Source organism: Gopherus evgoodei, chromosome 1, assembly GCF_007399415.2.
Source record: "Gopherus evgoodei ecotype Sinaloan lineage chromosome 1, rGopEvg1_v1.p, whole genome shotgun sequence".
In the NCBI taxonomy this organism is placed as follows: Eukaryota; Metazoa; Chordata; order Testudines; family Testudinidae; genus Gopherus; species Gopherus evgoodei.
The window spans coordinates 73,663,994-73,683,310 of record NC_044322.1 but is presented as its reverse complement, the minus strand read 5'-3'; the positions used below and the strand labels follow the sequence as shown (position 1 = coordinate 73,683,310).

General features: G+C 40.6%; 1 protein-coding gene across 1 annotated transcript in view; it reads left to right on the top strand.

The window, feature by feature from the left end:
• The window catches only part of KLHL1 (kelch like family member 1), a 480,042-nt gene that overhangs the window by 353,807 nt on the left and 106,918 nt on the right, over positions 1 to 19,317 (top strand). Inside the window, 1 exon segment of the mRNA XM_030566357.1 lies at positions 3,535 to 3,721. Coding sequence (XP_030422217.1) covers positions 3,535 to 3,721 — 187 coding nt within the window.

Sequence of the window (19,317 nt, the reverse complement as noted above, 5' to 3'; positions counted from 1 at the left end):
CTCCTGGCTACACATCTTCTATGCATTGGCTCAGGGACTACATTTTCTGGCATATTCTGAATTGTGCTGAACACACAGATAGTGCCCAGTGAATAATACAAATCATGACCATGATCACTGACTTTATGGACACTGTACATGCAATTTCTGTTCTTTGTTCTGGAATTGGCCTGGGTACATCTGAAACCCTAAGAATTTGAGGCATAAACACATCGGATACTCATATGGCATGTTCTCCTTTCTTACTTTTCTCAAACTCAGAACAAAAATTGACAAAGCAAAACAGTTTTCAGTTAAAATGTAAAATTACATATCAGCCATTGCTTTACAACTCAGCATGAGGCAGAACCTGCCATCCCTTGGGGGTTAAGTGATCTGACTCTCATTCTCTCTCTTTCTCCATCCTTTTTGACCTCTGTGCTTCTTTTTATGATGTCAACCATGACATCCTTGCCAACTGCCTAAAAGTCTCAGAGAACTGGCCTCTTTGGTTTTTCTTCCATCTATCAGAGCCCTCTATTTATGCAGTATGCAGCAGAAAGGCTGGTCCAGTGGAGAGGGTGCTAGCCCTGAAAGACCTGAGTTCATTTCCCTTCTTCCCCTATGGACTTCCTGTATGATCTCAGACTAGTGACAGAGTTTCAAAGGTTTTTAGTCACTCAAAGATGCAGCTTGGCATCTAGTGGAGTTCACAAAGCACCTAACCTTCTAGACTCTCTTGAAAATTCCACTGGTGCCTACATGCCTATGAAAATCTAGCCCTTAGTCTCTCTGTGCCTCAGTGCCCCATCTGTACAATGGGGATAACAACACTGCTCTATCTCACAGAGTGGCTTTGAGGAGATATAGGTTAGACCAGGGGTTCCCAAGCTTAGTTTACAGCTTGTTCAGGTTCAAATTATATGTTCCTTCTCTGGTTTTATGGAGATACTTTTATTGCTTTTTAGATCACAGAATCATAGAAGATTACGGTTGGAAGAGACCTCATGAGATCATTTAGTCCAATCCCCTGCTCAAAGAAGGACCAACCCCAACTAAATCATCCCAGCGAGGGCTTTGTCAAGCAGAGCCTTAAAAACCTCTAAGGATGGAAATTCACCACCTCCCTAGGCAACCCATTCCAGTGCTTCACCACCCTTCTAGTGAAGTACTTTTTCCTAATATCCAACCTAGACCACCCCCACTACAACTTGAGACCATTGCTCCTTCATCTGTCATCTGCCACCACTGAGAACAACCTAGCTCCATCCTCTTTGGAACCCCCTTTCAGGTAGTTGAAGGCTGCTATTAAATCCCCCACTCAACTCTTCTCTTCTGCAGACTAAATAAGCCCAGTTCTCTCAGCCTCTCCTCATAAGTCATGTGCCCCTTATCATTTTCATTGTCCTCTGCTAGACTCTCTCCAATTTGTCCACAAACTTTCTTAAGTGGGGAGCCCCAAACTGGATCAAAATAACAGACTCATGGAGGAAGATTTTCAGCTGGCACAGCTTTTTTTATTTACATGAGCTGAGGATCTGCCCCTGGAAACTGAATCTCTCCCAAACTTTCCTCCCCACTCTCCAATTATATTTATCTGATTCCCTCTTATATTTAAAAGGGTGAACAAATAGGTTTTCTTTCCTACCAATGTCAGTGGAACTCTTCTGTTCTCTCTTTATTAAAAAGGAGAGAAATTAAATTTGCATTCACCTGATTACTCCAGCTTCCTTTTGGGGTTTATGTTGATTTTTCTGAAGTTCAAAGACAGACGTGTCCAGTGTCCTTATTTCCCCCTCTCATTTCACTCAGTTTTAACCTCTTGATTTTCCAATTCTTTTAAAATTATCATCTTGAACAAAAAATAGCTTACTGTTCCTGTTTGCATAAATATTTTTATTATCCAGAGCTCTTTTTATGTACTTGATCCATTATTTCTAACCAATTTTAATAGTCTGTTCTCCCTAAATTACTAGCTTTTAACTTTGATATACAGATATGTTTCTGTTACTCTTTGAGAGGGCAAAAAGAAGACAAGAGGAAAGTGGCTGTGATATACAGCATGTAATAGTCAACTTTTAAAAAAAGTGTTGACATATCAAGCAGGATATTTGTGTGTGAAAGGCAAGTAATTTGATACAGCCCCAGGAGCTTGCTACATGTAAAAATAAAACATACATTAGTAATGAGTGTATGTAGTGAGGCTTTCCTTGCCTAATACTCATTCATTGAGTGACATTGTCAATAAATGGAAACATAAAATGAATTCCAAAGATTTAGTAGTTTGTTACCTTCTCTGTGGCCACATACCCATTGTCCAGGGTTACAACACTTCTAATGCTCTTGGACCAAACAGTCAAAACTTACTCTTAGTATAACTGTTTAGTAAAATTAAATTAGTTCATATACTCATATATTTAGAAATACCTAAATGGTGCCCACAAAATCCATCCACACAAATAGTAATATGCAAGCACCAAGTAAATATAAGGTAAACCTGGATTATCCAAATTTCAGATTTCTAAAAATTGTTTCTATTCCCTAAATCTGAAGTGTTTATAGGAATCAAATTTCCTTTGTCTGGTTCTCCAATAATCAGAGGTTTATGTGTTTAGACATTCAAATAATTGGATTTTACCTGTGTTTAGTTGTGTTTATTTGTATTCTCAATTAACTATTTTTTCTTCTTCTAGTGCATCTTTTGGTTCTGACATAATCATAGTGAAAGGCACCATGGAGATAACTAAGATATTTCAAGTGTTCAACTCAAGGCAACAGATATTTCAAGTGTTCAACTCAATGCCTGCCCTTCTAAACATTTACAGATCCTACCATGCTATAACTTCTTTTTAAATTTTCTTATTGATTTGGGTAACCTAGTTCATCAGGCACCTATATCCCATTAATATTGATTACAACTCCTGTGCCAGTTTCAAGAGATGCAGTCATTTTATTACTGTAAATTTAGCTGAAAGTGGCATAAGTGTTCATCTGTGTCTGCAGTGTGAAATCAGATTGCAGCTAACATACACAGCTGAAGCTGAAATAATTCAGAAAAGCCATGAGAAACTTTCAAATGAATAGCTAAATAATATATTTGAAAACAATTAGAGTACATTTCTGTAAACCACTATGTGAAATACTGTAGAAAGTTAACAAAGGACTCTGACTAATTAGTATATTTGTGATCATTTAAATATGAATGTTTTTACCTATAATGGGAGCCATTAAAAATCAACATTTATCCGATTACCATGCTGTGGTGTTCAAGAGTGTTTCCCAAAATTCTGAATAGTAAATACCTCCTATATCTCATATGCTGTGGGGAAGTAACTATTCCAAATGTTTTTTCGTTATCCACAAAGCATTGCCCGTTTCTTGTATAATAGGTTTTGAAATGAATAAGCTTGACAGAATCTTGCCTGCAACAAGATGATACATTTAGTGTTACTTTTGTAATCAATATTGTTAATTTTCTGGTGGCTTTCCCTTTGCATAGTACTAATTATCCAGGAGTACTGTATCATTATTGATTCATGATTGTGTCATTCACAGATATTGGCTGACCTAGAAAATCATGCACTTTTTAAGGATGACTTGGAATGTCAGAAGCTAATTCTGGAAGCTATGAAATACCATCTTTTACCAGAAAGAAGAACTCTGATGCAAAGTCCAAGGACTAAACCTAGAAAATCTACAGTTGGAACATTGTATGCTGTTGGAGGAATGGACAACAACAAAGGTATTAGATGATTGTTGTTTTTTTTTCTTTAAACAGGATATGTTTCGCATCTGTGACTATAATTTGTCTGAAGACAAATAATGAAATAATTTTCTGTTCAAAGGTTTTTGGGGTCTAATCCAACCAGAAGTAACTTTTAAGGCTATTGGCTTATAGAAACTCCACTAGTTTTCAGAGGCAAAATGTGGCTATCAGATGGGATTATTCTCTCTCTAACAGATGGGGAATGACTCATTCCCAACAACTGAGTCTTGAAATGCACCTAAATTTATGCTAATAAATATCACATGATATTTGGGATTCCACTGAGTATTCTTTGAGAATTACTTGCCCTAACATCATCAAGATGGTTTCCTCCCCTTTTAGAAGGTACTACTTACAAATCTTTTCTATTTTTTCATTTATGGGGCTAATAAAATGTTATCACCATTTTTACAATACTTAATTTTATGAAGATAAAATTACTTGTTAATTGAGAAAATAAATTGAAGCTTTGCTGCCTTGCCTCATTATAAGGATTATATTTGCCAGGAATCATTTAAAGTGGAGAAATTAGAAAGCAATGAAAATTGAAGCGGTCTTTGTGGTGAACATTTTAAGAATATTACTTTTGTATCCTTAAAATCAGTAAAGGAATCAAAGTGATCTAATTATTTTGAAACTAAGGAAATGATTGCACTAAAATGGTGTTATAGAGCCTTATAATGAGATTTTATAATGAGACAGGCTTTCCTTGCATTTCTAAAGGCTCACTAATGACAAACCCACAGTATCCTCCGCTTTCATGCCAGCCTTTAGGCTGAAGATCATATCTTCGGACATCAGTTCTAGTACAGTCAATAAAGAAAATGTTTAAATATAAGATAAAATATATGCCTTTCACAATTCACATCTAAACTCTTGGAATGTACATTCACTGTCACAAGTGTATATACTGTAAATAGGACCATTCCTTCAGTACTGATAAGTCATACTTCCATGGGATTGTATAATAAAATGAATCACGCATTATGGCTACTGGTATTCTGTATAACGTTTGAACATTTTCTGTGAAACCCTGGAAGTGTCCAGTGTTTTTAAATAGCTACACAGCTTCTAATTTCATCAAGTTTCTTTTAGTCATATGTAACTCTTCTCCAGTCATATGTAACCCTGTTAGAAGCAACAAGAGTCAGGTTCAGTATCTAGAGGTTCTTAAATTTACAAAACAAAAATGGCTTGACCCTCCACTCAGAAATCTGGAAAAAGTAAATATTTCTCCTTTGTGCCTTTAATAGGCAGTACTTCCCCACTCACACATACTGAGTATGCATATAACAAAAATAAAAGTTTTGTTAAGAGGAGAGGGAGCACACCTCACTGTTCCTGTCCCCTCCATGTTATTTTTCACTGGAACACTGTCTCTATACCAGGCCTAAGACTCAGCTCTCTAGACAAACATAGCTCTGATTTCAGCTCTGGTGATCTCTGAGAAGGAACAAAAGGTCTCAACTGAATCTAATCAGTTCTGTCTTTAAGTACTGGAGTGAGAGGTTCAAATAGCATCTAGAATTCTTAAAACATAATCCTCACAATGCAGTTGGAACACCTGTTCCCACCTCCTCTGACTTTCACTTTGCTACTCTACACTTAGCAAGTGACATTTAAAATTAGGGTGACTTCTCAGTTAGGGCATATTAGAGCCCTGCAGTCATACAATAAGGATCACAACATTTCATTACCCCTGCAGCCAAGACAAGTGAATTTTAACCCAAAATGATCAAAATTGATCAACCTGGCAAAGCAGGTCTGCTAATCACCTTAGCAAAGTACTCCATGCAAGTATGGTTTATAGAGCCCTGTGCAGATACAAAATTTGTATCCGCATCCAATCCATGATATGCAGATATGGTCCATGAATATTTGTGGGTATGAAATAGATATCCACAGATTTGTGGGGCTCTAATTGCTTCTGAGATCTTTTCCCCCAATTTATCAATAGATGACAGGAGACAGCTCATTCAGACCACTGGCTTACACCTATGGAAAAACACACACACAAAACAATTTTGCCCCATATATAAAAGCACCATCAATAAAGTCTATATTCACAGACTATGAGTATGCAACAGATTAGAGTTAATCTGGAAAAAAAATACTAAAGCACTGTTGCTAATGAAGCTTGAGAACTTAAAGTGGGCCAGACATTGATCATTTGAAAGAAAATAAGCATAAATTCTTGTACATCTCCCATGATTTGCATGGTAATCATCTATGGTATGTTACAAGTTTGATATTATGCTAAGAATTCTGATTAGAACTCTGAGGATATTGGAATGTACAGTACATTATATAGTAAAGTTAAAAAAATCAGCAACTTCAGTATAATCTCTGTCAGCTACTTAAATCTCATCGTTATGTTTTTTTTCATGCTGCCCATGCCATGATTTTTTTTTGTTAGGTATGGGGGCCTTTTTTAATTTTAGAGACAAATTGCAAGTGCCCCTGCCTCCACTGCAAGATATTATCTCTTTGTTCTGTATATGGGGGTGGAAACCTAGCTTTCATCTAATCCCTTGGTCACAAGTGAGTCCTGCATCTTCAGCAGCATGAACTGAAGGAGTGAGTGTGTGTGTATATGCATAGGGAAACCAGTGTTCTCAAAGCCATGTTATAGAACATATAGCACACTGAGGCCGGGATCCACAATGTGTTTGTCCAAAGTGGAACAGTTTCAACAGGAGACATTGAGGCTAGATTTTGAATGGGGCCCAATCTGGTAGCCATGCTCTGAGCATGTGTCATAAACAGATAGCTAAGGGTTAATGTCTCTTTCACCTGAAACACCTGACCAGAAAACCAATCAGGAAACCGGATTTTTTTCAACTTTGGGTGGAGGGAAGTGGGTGTCTGAGTCTTTTGTCTGCCTGCTTCTCTGAGCTTTGGAGAAGTACTTTTTATTTTCTAGTCTTCTGTTTCTAAGTGTAAGGACAAAGAGATCAGATAGTAAGTTCTATGGTTTCTTTTCTTTGGTATTTGCATGAATGTAAGTGCTGGAGTGCTTTAATTTGTATTCTTTTTGAATAAGGCTGTTTATTCAAAATTCTTTTAAGAAATTGCCCTGTGTTGTGTCATCTGAATACAGAGAGAACATTTGTATTTTTTCTTTCTTTTTATATAAAGCTTTCTTTTAAGACCTGTTGGAGTTTTTCTTTACTTCAGGGAAATTGAGTCTGTACTCACCAGGGAATTGGTGGGAGGAAGAAATCAAGGGGAGAGCTGTGTGTTGGATTGCTAGCCTGATTTTGCATTTCCTCTGGGTGAAGAGGAAAGTGCTTTTGTTCCAGGATTGGGAACGGAGAGGGGGAATCACTCTGCGTAGTTTCACAGAGTTTGTGTCTGGGTATCTCTCCAGGAGCATCTGGAGGGGGGAAGGGAAAAAGGATTATTTCCCTTTGTTGTGAGACTCAAGGGATTTTGGGTCTTGGGGTCCCCAGGGAAGGTTTTTCAGGGGGACCAGAGTGCCCCAAAACACTCTAATTTTTTGGGTGGTGGCAGCAAGTACCAGGTCCAAGCTGGTAACTAAGCTTGGAGGCTTTCATGCTAACCCCCATATTTTGGACGCTAAGGTCCAAATCTGGGAATAAGGTTATGTCATGGTGTAGCAGCGGCGGGATATAGACAGAATCCAGAAGCCAGTAGGAATATTATATTTTTCTTTTCTCTGCTAAGGGCTTTTTAGCAGAGAGAAACAGTTTGGTTTTAAAAGGGAACCAGAGAGAATTTTTTTTTTCTGCTCTCTAGCAGTTTGTGGTTTGCATATTAAGCGAGAAGACTGTTAAGGGTCTTTTGTCATGCAATAGCCCTCCCATTAGGAGGCAAATACCAGCACTTATATGCATGCAGATAAAGTGGTTTTTCTGGTTTCCCTTAATTGAACATTAGCTAGAGAGAGAAAAGGAAAAAAGCACTGTTGCTAGGCAGACTTCAGGAGGCAACAGAGAGCCTGCAGTTCAGAAGATAAACACCGGAGGGCACCCCAACACAAGAAAACAGGAACCATGACTTCTAAGGCAAGGATTGACGCCGAAGAACAAATCAAAGACGCTGAACACAGGCGACAGATGGAGATGAAAGAAAAGGAAGAAAGCCTCAAACTGGCAGCCTTCCAAAGAGAACAGGCAGCCCAAGAGGCAGCACACAAAAGAAAACTAGAAGAAGAAGAGGTGGCCCACCGCCGAGAAATGGAAAAACAACAAAAAGAAATGGAAAAACAACAAAAAGAGAATGAAGAGAAGGAAAAACAGAGAAAACATGAACTGGAGATGGCAAAAGCTGGGCTGCATGTGCCAGCCAACCCTAACAACCCGGCGCCAACTATTGCTCCACAGCACAGGAAATTTCCCACCTACAAGGCAGGTGATGACACCGAGGCCTTCTTGGAAAATTTTGAAAGAGCCTGTCTTGGGTACAGCATCCCCGAAGACCAGTACATGGTAGAATTAAGGCCACACCTCAGTGGACCTTTAGCAGAGGTGGCAGCTGAAATGCCCAAGCCGCAAATGAATGACTATAAACTTTTTCAAACCAAGGCCAGATACAGGATGGGGATAACCCCAGATCATGCCCGTCGGCGCTTCAGAACCCAAAAATGGAAACCAGAGGTGTCATTTCCCAAACACGCCTACTACATTGCAAAAAACTATGAGGCCTGGTTAACAGGAAACAACATTCAAACCTTGGAAGAAGTGAACCTCCTCATACAAATGGAGCAGTTCTTGGATGGTGTTCCTGAAGACATCACACGGTACATACAAGATAGAAATCCCAAAACTATCGCTGAGGCGGGGGAAATTGGAGCCAAATGGATGGAACTGGCAGAAAGCAAAAAAGCTACTGTCAAGGGGAACAATTACCCCAGGGGGCACACAGACCATAAACCCTACAACCGAGGACAGCCAAAGACCCTACATACCACCCAAGTAAAGCCACAAATACCCTACTCTTCAACCTCACCAGTCTCCAGTAACTCACCTCGGCCCAGTGACCCATCAGATGGAAGATGCTTTAAGTGTAATGAACTGGGACATATCAAGGCCAACTGTCCCAAGAACACCATGCGAGTGCAATTCATTACACCACCATCACCCCAAAGATCCCCAGGCCCAGATGCCTCTCAAATACCCTTGGAGCGAAGGGAAAATTTGAGAGTGGGCGGAAAGAAGGTTACTGCGTGGAGAGACACGGGGGCACAAGTGTCAGCTATCCACCAATCCTTCGTTGACCCCAAATTCATCAACCCAAAGGCCAAAGTTACAATTTACCCCTTCATGTCACAAGCTGTAGACTTGCCTACAGCTCAACTGCCTGTCCAGTACAAAGGCTGGTCAGGAATGTGGACTTTTGCAGTCTATGACATTTATCCTATCCCCATGCTACTGGGGGAAGACTTGGCCAACCAGGTGAGGCGGGCCAAGAGAGTGGGAATGGTTACCCGTAGCCAAACCAGGCAAGCTTCCAGACCCATTCCTGTTCCTGAGCCGTCCACAGAAGCCCCGTCTGTGTTACCAGAGACCCAGACAGAGGCAGTGGACCCGGATTCCATGCCTACCACTGAAACAGCCACAGCATCTCCAGTCCCAGGCCCGGAACTGGAACAGCAACCAGCACCAGCAAGTGCAACCACATCTTCAAACTCAACGCCAGAGGGCGCCAGCAAGCCAGAACTGGCAGAAGCAAAAGACAGCCATACCCAAAAGGCTCAGCCAGAGCCTGAAATACCCTCAGGTGCACCAGCGGAGAGCGGTTCACCAGCAACGGAAACAACCCCATCACCTACATCGCTTCCAGAGGGACCAAGCCCAAGTCCACAGTCTGAGGAAAAACTGGTGACCCCAGCCTCAAGGGAACAGTTCCAGGCTGAGCAGGAAGCAGATGACAGCCTTCAGAAAGCGTGGGCGGCGGCACGGAGCACCCCACCGCCTCTCAGCTCTTCAAATCGATCCCGGTTTGTTATAGACCAAGGACTTTTATACAAGGAAATTCTTTCTGGTGGACACCGGGAAGAATGGCAGCCGCAAAAACAGTTGGTGGTTCCAACTAAGTACCGGGAGAAGCTCTTAAGCTTAGCCCATGATCATCCCAGTGGCCATGCTGGGGTGAACAGAACCAAGGACCGGTTGGGGAAGTCCTTCCACTGGGAGGGGATGGGCAAGGATGTTGCCAAGTATGTCCGGTCTTGTGAGGTATGCCAAAGAGTAGGTAAGCCTCAAGACCAGGTCAAGGCCCCTCTCCAGCCACTCCCCATAATTGAGGTCCCATTTCAGCGAGTAGCTGTGGATATTCTGGGCCCTTTTCCAAAAAAGACGCCCAGAGGAAAGCAGTACGTACTGACTTTAGTGGACTTTGCTACCCGATGGCCAGAAGCAGTAGCTCTAGGCAACACCAGGGCTAACACTGTATGCCTGGCCCTAACAGACATCTTTGCCAGGGTAGGTTGGCCCTCTGACATCCTTACAGATTCAGGGTCTAATTTCCTGGCAGGGACCATGGAAAAACTGTGGGAAACTCATGGGGTGAATCACTTGGTTGCCACCCCGTACCACCATCAAACCAATGGCCTGGTGGAAAGGTTCAATGGAACTTTGGGGGCCATGATAAGAAAATTCATCAACGAATTCTCCAATAATTGGGACCTAGTGTTGCAGCAGTTGCTGTTTGCCTACAGGGCTGTACCACATCCCAGTTTAGGGTTTTCACCATTTGAACTTGTGTATGGTCACGAGGTTAAGGGGCCATTACAGTTGGTAAAGCAGCAATGGGAGGGGTTTACGCCTTCTCCAGGAACTAACATTCTGGACTTTGTAAGCAACCTACAAAGCACCCTCCGACACTCTTTAGCCCTTGCTAGAGAGAACCTAAAGGATGCTCAAGAAGAGCAAAAGGCCTGGTATGACAGACATGCCAGAGAACGTTCCTTTAAGGTAGGAGACCAGGTTATGGTCTTGAAGGCGCAACAGGCCCATAAGATGGAAGCATCATGGGAAGGGCCATTCACGGTCCAAGAGCGCCTGGGAGCTGTAAACTACCTCATAGCATTTCCCAATTCCTCACTAAAGCCTAAAGTGTACCATGTTAATTCTCTCAAGCCTTTCTATTCCAGAGACTTACAGGTTTGTCAGTTTACAGTCCAGGGAGATGATGCTGAGTGGCCTGACGGTGTCTACTACGATGGAAAAAAAGACGGTGGCGTGGAAGAGGTGAACCTCTCAACCACCCTGGAACGTCTGCAGCGGCAACAAATCAAGGAGCTGTGCACTAGCTTCGCCCCATTGTTCTCAGCCACCCCAGGACGGACTGAACGGGCATACCACTCCATTGATACAGGTAATGCTCACCCAATCAGAACCCCACCCTACCGGGTGTCTCCTCATGCCCAAGCTGCTATAGAACGGGAGATCCAGAACATGCTACAGATGGGTATAATCCGCCCATCTACCAGTGCATGGGCATCTCCAGTGGTTCTGGTACCCAAACCAGATGGGGAAATACGCTTTTGCGTGGACTACCGTAAGCTAAATGCTGTAACTCGTCCGGACAACTATCCAATGCCACGTACCGATGAGTTATTGGAAAAGTTGGGACGTGCCCAGTTCATCTCTACAATAGACTTAACCAAGGGGTACTGGCAAGTACCGCTAGATGAACCTGCCAAGGAGAGGTCAGCATTCGTCACCCATGCGGGGGTGTATGAATTCAATGTCCTTCCTTTCGGCCTTCGAAATGCACCCGCCACCTTCCAGAGGCTGGTAGACGGTCTACTAGCTGGACTGGGAGAATTTGCAGTTGCCTACCTCGATGATGTGGCCATTTTTTTCAGACTCCTGGCCCGAACACCTACTACACCTGGAAAAGGTCTTTGAGCGCATCAGGCAGGCAGGACTAACTGTTAAGGCCAAAAAGTGTCAAATAGGCCAAAACAGAGTGACTTACCTGGGGCACCAGGTGGGTCGAGGAACCATAAACCCCCTACAGGCCAAGGTGGATGCTATCCAAAGGTGGCCTGTCCCAAGGTCAAAGAAACAGGTCCAATCCTTCTTAGGCTTGGCCGGATACTACAGGCGATTTGTACCACACTACAGCCAAATCGCTGCCCCATTGACCGACCTGACCAAAAAGACCCAGCCAAATGCCGTTAAGTGGACTGATGAGTGTCAAAAAGCCTTTACCCAACTTAAGGCAACACTCATGTCTGACCCTGTGCTCAGGGCCCCGGATTTTGACAAGCCATTCCTAGTAACCACAGATGCATCTGAGCGTGGTATAGGAGCAGTGCTCATGCAGGAAGCAACAGATCACAACTTCCATCCTGTCGTGTTTCTCAGCAAGAAACTGTCTGAGAGGGAAAGTCACTGGTCAGTCAGTGAAAAGGAATGCTATGCCATTGTGTACGCCCTGGAAAAGCTACGCCCATATGTTTGGGGACGGCGGTTCCAACTACAAACTGACTATGCTGCACTAAAGTGGCTTCATACTGCCAAGGGGAACAACAAGAAACTTCTTCGGTGGAGTTTAGCTCTCCAAAATTTTGATTTTGAAATTCAACACATCACAGGAGCTTCTAACAAAGTTGCTGATGCACTCTCCCGTGAGAGTTTCCCAGAATCCAGTAGTTAAAAAGTGTTCTTAAAATGTAAAAGTCTGTTAGTTATATACTTAGTAGTATATGTAAAGGTGCATGTGTTGTATTAATCTGTTTATTTTCAAGTTCTAGAAGGAAATTGCCGCCAGTGAGCTTCCCCACTGTCTGCAATTTGGGGGGCGTGTCATAAACAGATAGCTAAGGGTTAATGTCTCTTTCACCTGAAACACCTGACCAGAAAACCAATCAGGAAACCGGATTTTTTTCAACTTTGGGTGGAGGGAAGTGGGTGTCTGAGTCTTTTGTCTGCCTGCTTCTCTGAGCTTTGGAGAAGTACTTTTTATTTTCTAGTCTTCTGTTTCTAAGTGTAAGGACAAAGAGATCAGATAGTAAGTTCTATGGTTTCTTTTCTTTGGTATTTGCATGAATGTAAGTGCTGGAGTGCTTTAATTTGTATTCTTTTTGAATAAGGCTGTTTATTCAAATTCTTTTAAGAAATTGCCCTGTGTTGTGTCATCTGAATACAGAGAGAACATTTGTATTTTTTCTTTCTTTTTATATAAAGCTTTCTTTTAAGACCTGTTGGAGTTTTTCTTTACTTCAGGGAAATTGAGTCTGTACTCACCAGGGAATTGGTGGGAGGAAGAAATCAAGGGGAGAGCTGTGTGTTGGATTGCTAGCCTGATTTTGCATTTCCTCTGGGTGAAGAGGAAAGTGCTTTTGTTCCAGGATTGGGAACGGAGAGGGGGAATCACTCTGCGTAGTTTCACAGAGTTTGTGTCTGGGTATCTCTCCAGGAGCATCTGGAGGGGGGAAGGGAAAAAGGATTATTTCCCTTTGTTGTGAGACTCAAGGGATTTTGGGTCTTGGGGTCCCCAGGGAAGGTTTTTCAGGGGGACCAGAGTGCCCCAAAACACTCTAATTTTTTGGGTGGTGGCAGCAAGTACCAGGTCCAAGCTGGTAACTAAGCTTGGAGGCTTTCATGCTAACCCCCATATTTTGGACGCTAAGGTCCAAATCTGGGAATAAGGTTATGTCAGCATGTCTATTGGGTTGGGCCCCCATAGGCAAGATAGGCAAGGGAGCTCCTCTTTTTACCTGGTTTGTGGATCACACAGGGCTTAAGCAGAAAAATGGGCCTTTGTGTTGTGCTGTTTAATTTATAACACCTTTATTGCTAAGCGTGTGCCTGGGATTAATAATGGCATTTCCACACTTTGTGGACAAATTTCTAAACTGAGCCCTAGGAGCCAACAAGGGATCTGAACTGACTCTTGGCTGATGATTGATAGTGGGTCAGTCTAGAGATTAGTAGCACCATTAACATTCAGGGCTTATTTTGGAGGATCTTATGGAATTCAGATGAGGGTGCACCTGCCTATGATTTGAGCTTCCTTGAAATTCAGGTACTTCAGGATGTGGTGTCACTGGTACACTGTGGACAGGTATCATCAGGGCCGTCCTTAGACATAGGCAACATAGGCAGCTGCGTAGGGCACCTGAAAATTTGGGGCACCACTGGGTCTTAGTGTCCACCCTCTTGTTTTCCTATCCCTGTTCTGACTCTTCCTGCAGGCTCCCACAGATGGCTGCTCTAGCCTGGCGAGTCTTCCTTGGGAGGGAATCTAGTAGTTAAAAGTGAAAAAACCTCCAGCCTGCCAGACCTATTAGCACAACACTGAAACTGTTAAAGAGACATTCAAGGGGTAATAAAGCCATTTAACAGGCATTTGCCAACCCCAAGGTATATACTGACAGGTTTCAGAGTGGTAGTCCTGTTAGTCTGTATCAGCAAAAACAAGGACGAGTCCTTGTGTCACCTCAAAGACTAACAAATTATTTGGGCATAAGCTTTTGTGGACTAGAACCCATTTCATCAGATGTCCACGAAAGCTTATGCCCAAATAAATTTTTATACTGTCAGTTTCTGACTTTACTGACAAAAACAGTTGTGCATTAATGTAATATTTTCACAGAACATGTCGGTCTACATGACCTTAGTTTAAAATTTGCTTTAAAAATATTTCATTAGTGAGCTGGTGAAGATTATAAAATCACATTTCTAAAAAATGCTTGCATAGAGTTTTAGATGCACAATCATCTTTAGCCTTAAATGCCTGGATCTTCAGACATAGTTTTTTAAATAAATCCTTCAAAAGACCTCCCTTATCTAAAATACACATTTTAATAACCATAGTTAAAAAAAATTGCTTCCAAGTCTTCCTGTCCTTTCTGTCCATCCCTTCACCACCTCTCCCCCCACTCCCCAGTGAAGAGAGCCCTCAAAGGGACAACAGTCCTTCCCTTCCAGATAGCTGGACAAAGAGTTCCCTTTCTTTACTTCTGACTATCCAACAAACTAGTTTTAAAAGAACCCTCCAGCAAAATCAGTACCGTAGTAAGACAAAATCCTTGTTATACCTAAAATCTTTGGAAACATATATTTTTTAAAGTTGGTGAAAGTTCATAACCATGTCTCTTGTTATGGAGATCACACAACGTAAATTACTGTTCCCTTTTTCTAAAAGCAATGAACATTGTTATGAACACACTAAAGCTCTCTGATTAATTTAAAAGAACGTCTTTGTTTCAGTGAGTTAAATATGTAGTAATCTGGAATGCTGGCTTAATATTTGAGTACATTTAAAATGTAAATTCAACTTAGAAATACTGATGAAGAAAATGTAAAACAGAAAAGAGCTGTATCATGTATTCCATTATATGTAATGTTGTATTCAGCAGGACAGCTGACTCACCCTTACTATGAAGTTTTTGCAAATAAATCTCTGACAAACTTCAGGGCATATCAAAAAACCTGTGATTGACATTTTTTATTCCCAAATTTTAGTGCTTTTAATTAGGTACTTTCTTCATGTCCATTCTGCATGAGGGAGAAGGCATGGAAGTCTCTGCGGGGAACTGTGACTCTCCGCCACCATGAGGCAGGCTGGGCATCTCATTATCCTTTGCTGTCAAGTCCCTCCTCCTCCTCCCCCTCCCCCACCAGGCTGTGAGCTTGGGCTGCCATCTGGCATAGGGGCACCAGTTTAATAATACTGCGTAGGGCCCCATAAATCCTAAGGACGGCCCTGGGTATCATCAATCATCTCCAGTCACTTGGTATTTGGTAATAGGAAATCAGAGGTAGTTTTGAAATGATCTTTTGGATCTCATCTCTAATTAGGTGTTATCAGGTATGCTTTGATTTTGTGTGTGTGTGTGTGTGTGTGTGTGTGTGTGTATATAAAGGAATTGCAGGATGTAAATCCACAGCAAATTTACTATGTTGCATATTGATAGTTTTCCATTACAAGTATTCTTCTGGGCAATTCAGAATGTATGTTGATTTCTTGTCATGTAACTTTTACGGTGTAATCCAGGGGTAGGCAACCTATGGCACATGTGCCAAAGGCGGCACGTGAGCTGATTTTCAGTGGCACTCACACTGCCAGGTCCTGGCCACTGGTCTGGGGGGCTCTGCATTTTAATTTAATTTTAAAATGAAGCTTCTCAAACATTTTAAAAACCTTATTTATTTTACATACAACAATAGTTTAGTTATATATTATAGACTTATAGAAAGAGACCTACTTAAAAATGTTAAAATATATGACTGGCATGCAAAACCTTAAATTAGAGTGAATAAATGAAGACTCAGCACACCACTTATGAAAGATTGCCGACCCCTGGTGTAACCTGTGCCAGCTTAACTGTCATAGTGCTTGTTGAAGATTTCCTCACTGCTGGAAACTTATCTAAGAGCTTGGCTATAAATAACTATTTGGTGTGGTGGGGATGGCATGAAGGCTAGGTAAGGTACAACTGCGTATCTGTTGGTTTGCTGTACAGACCTGTTTGTTTTGTGTTTATGACTACATAAAAGAACATTGAGGAAAAGGTGAAAAAGAGTGGAAGTGGCATCAAGGCATGTAAATATTTGAGAAGGTTGTGTGTTTTGAACAATTGCTGTGAATTCATAAAGTGACTCTTACCCTTTCATCCGTATGATGATGCTATCAATGTATTTTCACCCTATCAAAGGTTTATGTGTGGAAGTTATACTGATCTTTTCTTCCACTTTCCTCATGAAAATATATGAATGGAATAGTGTACTGCTTGTTCACAAATATGTACTTTATAATACCAGCTGTTGTTTCATTTCTGGAGGAAAACTATTATGTAAAAGAATTAGATGTGCTAAGCAAGTTAGCAATTCAGTACCTAGCACATAAGGCAGGAGGTTGGTGCTAGATATTATGAAATTATTTTAAGGTTACATTGGAGATCATATAACAATAGTGTAGTGTGATAAGACAACTTCATTTTGAAATCCCTGCTGCAATTATTTTCTTCCTCATAGGAACAGAACATTAAACCCTATTAGCAAGTGACTGGTATTATGATGTCTTAAACAATAAATCAATATTCCTACAGCACAGAAATAGTTTTACAAAATCAATAGGAGCAAATTCATTTTATTGTAAATTTTTAGCTCTCTGTAGTGTAAAAAAATTTTCTTTTCTCATAATCTTAATCTAAAAAAAGATTTTTTTCAGCTTTGAATGAAAAGCCCATATACATGTATGAAATTGAGAAGCAATAGTTTGTCTTTGAAGGAAAATTTAAATTCAGTATCATTGGGCACATCAATGTAATCAAAAAAAGTAACATGAATCTTAGGGACATGAATAGGACCTAATTTCATACACCTTAACCACAAATAGTTACATTGCCTTTTGTGAGTCAGGCTAGCAAGATTAGGGCTCATTATTGTCTAGGTTCATGTGAACAGGAGATGCAAGACTGAAATAAATAGGTCTGAGTAGAAGAGGTAGCCTGTGTCTCTTTAGAAGAATGAAAATATTGACTTCTTATAGACGTCTTGGAATCTCAAATGCAGAACAATACTTAGATGGTATATTATGTCAGCGAGTATATTGTGAGATTATTATGAGGAAAATATCCTTTCTGAGTAAAAGGAGATACTATAAATAATTGAATATTGTTATAGAAAAAATAGAATACTTATTGATCAATCATCAAGTTTTCTAATGTACCTCATTTGTTCCAGCAAGTAGAATACCAAGGGACTCTGCTAAGCCACAGGAAAAAAAAAGGTAATACTGTCAGAGGAATTGTGGTTGAAATGCATAGATATGTATAACTCTTGGACCTAAAGTTTGGGGTTAGCTCAATCTTTAGTGAATCATAGTCTTGAAGCAACACAAGGAAAGACAAACTTAAAAATAACTCAGTCAAGAAACATTCCTGTACAAACTAGACAGGTTAATCATGGAGAGAGATAAAAGTTGATCTATTGAAACAATTATTTCAAATTTATCTTTTCACTTAATCTGGTGATCAAATGCAAAAACTATCAACAAAATTACTTTTTGATGGGCAGGCATATAAAATGCATTATCAGTGTGTATCAGCCTAAGTTAGAAAAAAAGAGTTCTTCCATTACTATCTGTATCGGACAATTATACAAGTCTTTGATATCAAGTCTGAAGATACACTCACACTTTACAGCGCTGCAACTGGGGTGTGAAAAAACAGCCCCCTGAGCGCTGCAAGATACAGCGCTGTAAAGCCTCAGTGTAATCAGGGCAGCAGCGCTACATCCGTAAGGGATGTGGTTTACATGCAGCGCTGGGAGAGCTCTCTCCCAGCGCTGCCACTCTGACTACACTCACACTTCAAAACGCTGCCGCGGCAGCGCTTTGAAATTCCAAATGTAGCCATATAGACTGATATCCTGAAATCACTTTGTACTCAGATCTTACTTAGCAAATTCCCATAGGCAGTATTCTGCCTTTTCTATCACACTTTTAAATTATTAATCCCTTTTCATTTTAAGGTATATTTTTCTCTGCAATAATTTTACAGTTCTGTTATCTGGCATGACATCATAAGGATTTTATCATGGTCTGAGATTTCAAGGTTTTTTTTAAAAAGGCAGTATTTTGAATTGTTCTATATATGAAACATATACTATACTTTTCATTCAGACCTTTTGACCTTGTAACTTTTCTTTTGTAACCATGTCGACAAACTTTGTAAATTATTCTGGAACCAGACAATATTTTGGTCATACTACTCCGTGTAGTCCTTTTGAAGTCTGCTGGGACTGCTTGTCTAACTAAAGTTTCTTGTTTGCAGGACTGGATCTTATGTCCTTTTGTGTCCTCCTTCTGAATTGCCTGATGAGATCACACCTTGAAAATCTATTTCCTTTACATTGATTTCAGTTAGAGTTTGCCTGAAAAAAAATGTATAAGGACCCCCAAGATTTTGTTCATAGTGATCATTACAAACCACTCCATCATCAAATACATAAAACAGTTTTGATGGATAATCCTCATTTCCCATAATTTGAAGTGTTTAGCTAACATAAAGGAAAATTCTAGTTTTTCATCTTAACTCTTTTTTATTTCACATTTTTGTTGAAAATGCAGGATGCAGTCCTTAAGTCAGGTACTCATAAAAGTGTGCATTGGTGGATATCTTGTATGTAAAGTTTGAATGTATAGTGCTTATATTAACATACTATACATATAGTGAAACCTGTCCTAAGGACCACATCCAGTAGGCATATCCTGTCTTAAGCTACCAGTTTTAAAATAGCTTTAAGGTTTCCAGCACAATTTAGTTCAAACTCTAGTTACAGACCACCTCTCCGAGGTGACCTATTATTTTTGGCCTTTATAGAAAGACACACTTTCACTATAAATTATTTATTTATGTTCCCCTTATTACTGAGGCCTTCCTCTCAAAGATTAAGTCTCCAGTATGGTAAGATATTGTAACAAGCTTCTGAATGGAAAGAACCGGAGTGCTTATTTCTGTTCACGCTGTTGCATGAGCCAGTGTGTACATCAGCTCCTGGCTAGGGAAGGTTTAATTATAGATTGTCTTCTGCATATATTGTTAGTTAAGTGTCATGACATTACTTTGTGAAGAATTAAAAAATTTG